This window comes from Oncorhynchus masou, unplaced genomic scaffold, assembly GCF_036934945.1.
Source record: "Oncorhynchus masou masou isolate Uvic2021 unplaced genomic scaffold, UVic_Omas_1.1 unplaced_scaffold_950, whole genome shotgun sequence".
In the NCBI taxonomy this organism is placed as follows: Eukaryota; Metazoa; Chordata; class Actinopteri; order Salmoniformes; family Salmonidae; genus Oncorhynchus; species Oncorhynchus masou.
In genome coordinates this window covers 235001-242500 of record NW_027015996.1, presented here as the reverse complement: position 1 = coordinate 242500, position 7500 = coordinate 235001, and the positions used below count along the sequence as shown (strand labels likewise).

The window sequence follows — 7500 nt, the reverse complement described above, 5'->3', positions numbered from 1 at the left end:
ACCAGCTAGTTACCTGTACAGACACGGCACCTGCAGTACCAGCTAGTTACCTGTACAGACACAGCACCTGCAGTACCAGCTAGTTACCTGTACAGACACAGCACCTGCAGTACCAGCTAGTTACCTGTACAGACACAGCACCTGCAGTACCAGCTAGTTACCTGTACAGACACAGCACCTGCAGTACCAGCTAGTTACCTGTACAGATACAGCACCTGCAGTACCAGCTAGTTACCTGTACAGACACAGCACCTGCAGTACCAGCTAGTTACCTGTACAGACACGGCACCTGCAGTACCAGCTAGTTACCTGTACAGACACAGCACCTGCAGTACCAGCTAGTTACCTGTACAGACACAGCACCTGCAGTACCAGCTAGTTACCTGTGCAGACACGGCACCTGCAGTACCAGCTAGTTACCTGTACAGACACAGCACCTGCAGTACCAGCTAGTTACCTGTACAGACACGGCACCTGCAGTACCAGCTAGTTATCTATCTATGCACAGCACCTGCAGTATCAACTAGTAGCAGACCTTAACAGTCAAGATGTGTTGGTAGACTTGACTGTGTTTCAGACCTGGGTTCAAATACTATTTGAAATCATTCACATTTTTAGAGAGTTTGCTCCAGCCTACCTCGATTGCCACATGGGTGGGGTTTATCATATTGGAACTATTCTATTGGGTCCATTAAGCAGAGCATTCTCAGTCAAGCACAAAGTAAGTATTTTCAATATGAGATCAAAAAAAATTGAACCCAGGTTTTCTGCGTTTTGCATGGTGCAAGCCCAAGCAGTGATGGCAGATATCAGCTCGCAGTATAGGTATGAGTTCTGAATGGCACCCTGTTCCCTAAAGCTGTTCCAAAGCCCTGGTCAAAAGTAGTGCACTATGTAGGGAATAGGGTGCCAGCTCTCAGGTTAGGCTAAGGCAATAATGTTTGTTTCTACATGGAAGGTGCTAAACTGAACATTAAGCATGACAGTGGAACTACTCATTAGGTCGGAGCGCACACAAACACACACACACATTAAGAGCTAATGTGCTCGGTAGAGCAGAGTAATAAGAGAGATGTTTGCATGTTAATGGTGTCAGGGAGAGGAATGTCTCTAAGAAAGTGAGTAGGTAAACAAGTGTGGAGGAGGGCAGGATGGAGGGATATAGAGAGGGAAGGATGGAGGGATGTAGAGAGGGAAGGATGGAGGGATATAGAGAGGGAAGGATGGAGGGATATAGAGAGGGAAGGATGGAGGGATGCAGAGAGGGAAGGATGGAGGGATGTAGAGAGGGAAGGATGGAGGGATGTAGAGAGGGAAGGATGGAGGGATGTAGAGAGGGAAGGATGGAGGGATGTAGAGAGGGAAGGATGGAGGGATGTAGAGAGGGAAGGATGGAGGGATGTAGAGAGGGAAGGATGGAGAGATGTAGAGAGGGAAGGATGGAGGGATGTAGAGAGGGAAGGGTGGAGGGATGTAGAGAGGGACGGATGGAGGGATATAGAGAGGGAAGGATGGAGGGATATAGAGAGAGCTTAGGATGGAGAGATGTAGAGAGGGAAGGATGGAGAGATATAGAGAGGGAAGGATGGAGGGATATAGAGAGGGAAGGATGGAGAGATGTAGAGAGGGAAGGATGGAGGGATATGGAGTGGGAAGGATGGAGGGATATGGAGAAGGAAGGATGGAGAGATATAGAGAGGGAAGGATGGAGGATATAGAGAGGGAAGGATGGAGGGATATGGAGAAGGAAGGATGGAGAGATATAGAGAGGGAAGGATGGAGAGATATAGAGAGGGAAGGATGGAGGGATATGGAGAAGGAAGGGTGGAGGGATACAGAGGGAAGGATGGAGGGATGTAGAGAGGGAAGGATGGAGGGATATAGAGAGGGAAGGATGGAGGAATGTAGAGAGGGAAGGATGGAGGGATGTGGAGAAGGAAGGATGGAGAGATATAGAGAGGGAAGGATGGAGGGATACAGAGGGAAGGATGGAGGGATGTAGAGAGGGAAGGATGGAGGGATATAGAGAGGGAAGGATGGAGGAATGTAGAGAGGGAAGGATGGAGGGATGTGGAGAGGTTCACTTTCACTGTGTTTTCATTGTGCCTTCACTGTGTTTCATGGTGACTTCACTGAGTTTTCATGGAGCCTTCACTGTGTTTTCATGGTGCCTTCGCTGTGTTTTCATGGTACCTTCACTGTGTTTGCTGGTGACCAGCCTTCACTGTGTTTTCATGGTGCCTTCACTGTGTTTGTTGGTGACCAGCCTTTGCTGTGTTTTGGACTCATGCTGTCTTGCAAATTGATGTTTTAATCCTATTGGAATCCAGGCAGAGTGGGGATATCCAAATACTGGAAGTGTTCTTCACTCACAACAACATGGTTTCTGTCACGTTCTGACCATAGTGCTGTTATTTATTCTTTGTTTTAGTATGGTCAGGGCGTGAGTTGGGTGGGCAGTCTATGTTTGTTTCTCTATGTTGGTTTTGAGTTCGGCCGAGTATGGTTCTCAATCAGAGACAGCTGTCAATTGTTGTCCCTGATTGAGAATCATACTTCGGTAGCCTGGGTTTCAGTTTTGGGTTGTGGGTGTTTGTCTTCCGTGTTAGTGTTTGTTGCCACACGGGACTGTTTCGTTCATTTCACATTTATTGTTTTGTATTTCGTAGTGTTCAGTTTATGTTTTAAAATAAACATTATGGACACTTACCACGCTGCGTTTTGGTCCTCCGATCCTTCACGCTTCTCCTCCTCAGAAGAGGAGGACGAGATCCCTTACAGAATGACTGGCAGGGTTAAACAGAAGAATAAATAACCATCGAAACTGGAACAACAGCTCAGTAATGGGTGCAATAAGTCCAACTAACAGATTGGATTAGTTTAGAAAAATGTATGTTATGTATCTTTGTGAAGCATAATATTAATTCATCCGTCAATGTCAACGCAAAAACACAACATTACGTTCCCAGCAGGGAACATGAGATGGCACAGTCTCAGTAGGAGGAGCCTAGTATGCTGATTTTGTTGTTACTGCATTCATTGTTACTAACCAGTGTATTCTAAATAGTATTTTGTATGATTAGTACTACACAGTATGCAGTTTAAGTAAGTAGTGGGCAAGCCAGATTTGGGACACGGCCTGTGAGTAGTTGAGGAGGGCAGTGATGGAGGGATAGTGGGAGGGGATGGATGGATGGATGAATTAAGGAGAGAGAGAGAGAGAGACATGACATTTAAACCGTTCTTTATTGGCACATTTCAACTTATTTACATATTGAATTTAGTGCCAATTCAAATGACACACCACGACACCCTTGAGGAAGTAAAACCAGAGTAACACAGGTTATTTGAATTCATCCAACTTTATTTTTATTTGTCCTCTGAACACTTCTTAAAATGTGGGGGAGCTTTATTTCAGAACTGCTGCGTGAGCATGAAGCAAAGTTTCAGATGGCTGATTTACATTGTGCAATGCAGGACTTAGTTGGAGCACTAATGCACGCTGAACACAGAAATCCATTTTCCATCAAGGGGGTGGACTGTAAATAATGCTTATCTCCGATCCCAATCAAGGCTGGGTCCAGAATGGCACCCCATTCCCTTTATAGTGCATCATTTTGACCAGGACCCATAGGGCTCTATACAGGGAATAGGGTGTTATTTGGGAGACACCCCTGGACTTCTGTGTGTGGCAGCAGCAGAGCATTATGGGTCTCACTTCTCAACGTAGACGCTGTTAAAACATGTTGTAGGAGAGTATTGAACACAAGGCTCGTGGTGACATGAAGTGTTCCTGCTGTTGGCCCTGTGTAGATGGAGGTATATTCCACATTCCCATTGAAGTCTCACACAGGCTGTAGCTGTGCTTCTGGGAGACACACGGTCTCGTTCTCAAAGTGAATTGCTGATGTGTGATTTGCAGTAGATTAATTGTTTGGCTTGTTTGAACTTTCCTACATGGATACTTTATTATTTAGTCCTACTTTACTATTTATCTCTAACTACATGTACATATCTACCTCAATGACCTCGTACCCCTCCACATCCACTCAGTACTGGCACCCCTTGTATATAGACACTTTATCATTACTCAGTACTGGCACCCCTTGTATATAGACACTTTATCATTACTCAGTACTGGTACTCCTTGTATATAGACAAGTTATCATTATTCAGTACTGGTACCCCTTGTATATAGACACTTTATCATTACTCAGTACTGGTACCACTTGTATATAGCCAAGTTATCATTACCCAGTACTGGTAGCCCTTGTATATAGACAAGTTATCATTTCTCAGTACTGGCACAACTTGTATATGGAAAAGTTATCATTACTCAGTACTGGCACCCCTTGTATATAACCAAGTTATCATTACCCAGTACTGGCACCCCTTGTATATAGACAAGTTATCATTACTCAGTACTGGCACCCCTTGTATATAGACAAGTTATCATTACTCAGTACTGGCACCCCTTGTATATAACCAAGTTATCATTACCAGGTACTGGCACCCCTTGTATATAGACACGTTATCATGACTCAGTACTGGCACCCCTTGTATATAGACAAGTTATCATTACTCAGTACTGGCACCCCTTGTATATAGACACGTTATCATTACTCAGTACTGGCACCCCTTGTATATAGACAAGTTATCATTACTCAGTACTGGCACCCCTTGTATATAACCAAGTTATCATTATTCAGTACTGGCACCCCTTGTATATAGCCAAGTTATCATTACTCAGTACTGGTAGCACTTGTACATAACCAAGTTATCATTACTCAGTACTGGTACCCCTTGTATATAACCAAGTTATCATGACTCAGTACTGGTACCCCTTGTATATAACCAAGTTATCATTATTCAGTACTGGTACCCCTTGTATATAGACAAGTTATCATTACTCAGTACTGGTACCCCTTGTATATAACCAAGTTATCATTACTCAGTACTGGTACCCCTTGTATATAGCCAAGTTATCATTACTCAGTACTGGTAGCACTTGTATATAACCAAGTTATCATGACTCAGTACTGGTACCCCTTGTATATAACCAAGTTATCATGACTCAGTACTGGTACCCCTTGTATATAACCAAGTTATCATGACTCAGTACTGGTACCCCTTGTATATAACCAAGTTATCATGACTCAGTACTGGTACCCCTTGTATATAGACAAGTTATCATTACTCAGTACTTGTAGCACTTGTATATAACCAAGTTATCATTACTCAGTACTGGTATCCCTTGTATATAACCAAGTTATCATGACTCAGTACTGGTACCCCTTGCAGACAGTATAGACACGTGATCATGACTCATTCTGCATCTATTATTACTTTTATTATTACTTGTTTTACATTTCTATTATTTCTCTCCTGTCTTTATCTCTGTATTGTGGGGAAGGGCCTGTATGTATTTTACTGTTGGTCTACACCTGTTGTTTTACAAAGCATGTGACAAGTTACATTTGATTTGACTGAATAAAGGCTTTTTAACTGCAGCTACTTGGTCAGAGTGTCTTGATATATTTCAGACGGTCTGTATCTGTATCTTACATGTTTAGCCTCCAACCTTTACATCATATCACATGTTAGTTGTCACGTACACATGGTTAGCAGATGTCAATGCGAGCGTAGCGAAATGCTTGTAAAAAATAAATCAAAAAATCGAACAACGTAAGACATAATACATTAAAAAAACAAAATACTGCACAGGACCTGAAGCGAGGCGACCATCTCTGTCGATGTCATCTTATTATCAGTGCTGACGTTATGCTGTATGATGTCTGGGATGTGAAACTCATTTAGTTTTTTCTTCTTTTTGCCCGGGCAGGGAGAGGGGATGACATCTGGACCCAGAGGATCACGAGGGCCAAAGGTAGAACAACAACTCCCATGGTGGGGGAACAGGGCCAAAACAGGCTGGCAGCCCCCCATGGTGGGGGAACAGGGCCAAAACAGGCTGGCAGCCCCCTATGGTGGAGGAACAGGGCCAAAACAGGCTGGCAGCCCCCCATGGTGGAGGAACAGGGCCAAAACAGGCTGGCAGACCCTCATGGTGGAGGAACAGGGCCAAAACAGGCTGGCAGCCCCCTATGGTGGAGGAACAGGGCCAAAACAGGCTGGCAGCCCCTCATGGTGGAGGAACAGGGCCAAAACAGGCTGGCAGCCCCTCATGGTGGAGGAACAGGGCCAAAACAGGCTGGCAGCCCCCCATGGTGGGGGAACAGGGCCAAAACAGGCTGGCAGCCCCCCATGGTGGGGGAACAGGGCCAAAACAGGCTGGCAGCCCCCCATGGTGGAGGAACAGGGCCAAAACAGGCTGGCAGCCCCCCATGGTGGAGGAACAGGGCCAAAACAGGCTGGCAGCCCCCCATGGTGGAGGAACAGGGCCAAAACAGGCTGGCAGCCCCCCATGGTGGAGGAACAGGGCCAAAACAGGCTGGCAGCCCCCCATGGTGGAGGAACAGGGCCAAAACAGGCTGGCAGCCCCCATGGTGGAGGAACAGGGCCAAAACAGGCTGGCAGCCCCCTATGGTGGAGGAACAGGGCCAAAACAGGCTGGCAGCCCCCCTTTAACAGTCATGGTGGAGGAACAGGGCCAAAACAGGCTGGCAGCCCCCATGGTGGAGGAACAGGGCCAAAATGAGGCTGGCAGCCCCCCATGGTGGAGGAACAGGGCCAAAACAGGCTGGCAGCCCACCATGGTGGAGGAACAGGGCCAAAACAGGCTGGCAGCCCCCCATGGTGGAGGAACAGGGCCAAAACAGGCTGGCAGACCACCCAGATTTAGCACAATCTGGACTTTTTATTCTCTAGCTAGATGACGGATATTTCCTCTGGCTATGGTGATCCACATTAGAAAACATCTGAAGGATGACTAGCTCTTCTAATACCTCACATCCACCCAGTTCATCCACTTCTCTCTGCAGTTACTGTAGTGTAAGTCTGTCAGGTGGCATACATTATTCACTGATGTCAAGGATCTGAAACACAGGTCCTGTTAAAGCCAGGGAACTCTCCTTTTATTGAGCTGGGTCCCAAATGGCCCCCTCTTCCCTTTAACAGTCATCAAAATGAGTTCCCTGTTCCCCCCTCTCCTCCCTTTAACAGTCATCAAAATGAGTTCCCTGTTCCCCCCTCTCCTCCCTTTAACAGTCATCAAAATTAGTTCCCTGTTCCCCCCTCTCTTCCCTTTAACAGTCATCATAATGAGTTCCCTGTTCCCCCCTCTCTTCCCTTTATCAGTCATCATAATGAGTTCCCTGTTCCCCCCTCTCTTCCCTTTAACAGTCATCATAATGAGTTCCCTGTTCCCCCCTCTCTTCCCTTTAACAGTCATCAAAATGAGTTCCCTGTTCCCCCCTCTCCTCCCTTTAACAGTCATCAAAATGAGTTCCCTGTTCCCCCCTCTCCTCCCTTTAACAGTCATCATAATGAGTTCCCTGTTCCCCCCTCTCCTCCCTTTAACAGTCATCAAAATTAGTTCCC

At 46.0% G+C, this 7500-nt stretch overlaps 1 protein-coding gene across 1 annotated transcript in view; it reads left to right on the top strand.

The window, feature by feature from the left end:
• LOC135538386 (collagen alpha-1(XIX) chain-like) overlaps window positions 1-7500 on the top strand; it is a 92236-nt gene that overhangs the window by 16507 nt on the left and 68229 nt on the right. Inside the window, exon 12 of the mRNA XM_064964292.1 lies at window positions 5843-5887. Within this exon, the coding sequence (XP_064820364.1) occupies window positions 5843-5887 (45 nt within the window). The remainder of the gene's footprint in view (window positions 1-5842; window positions 5888-7500) is intronic.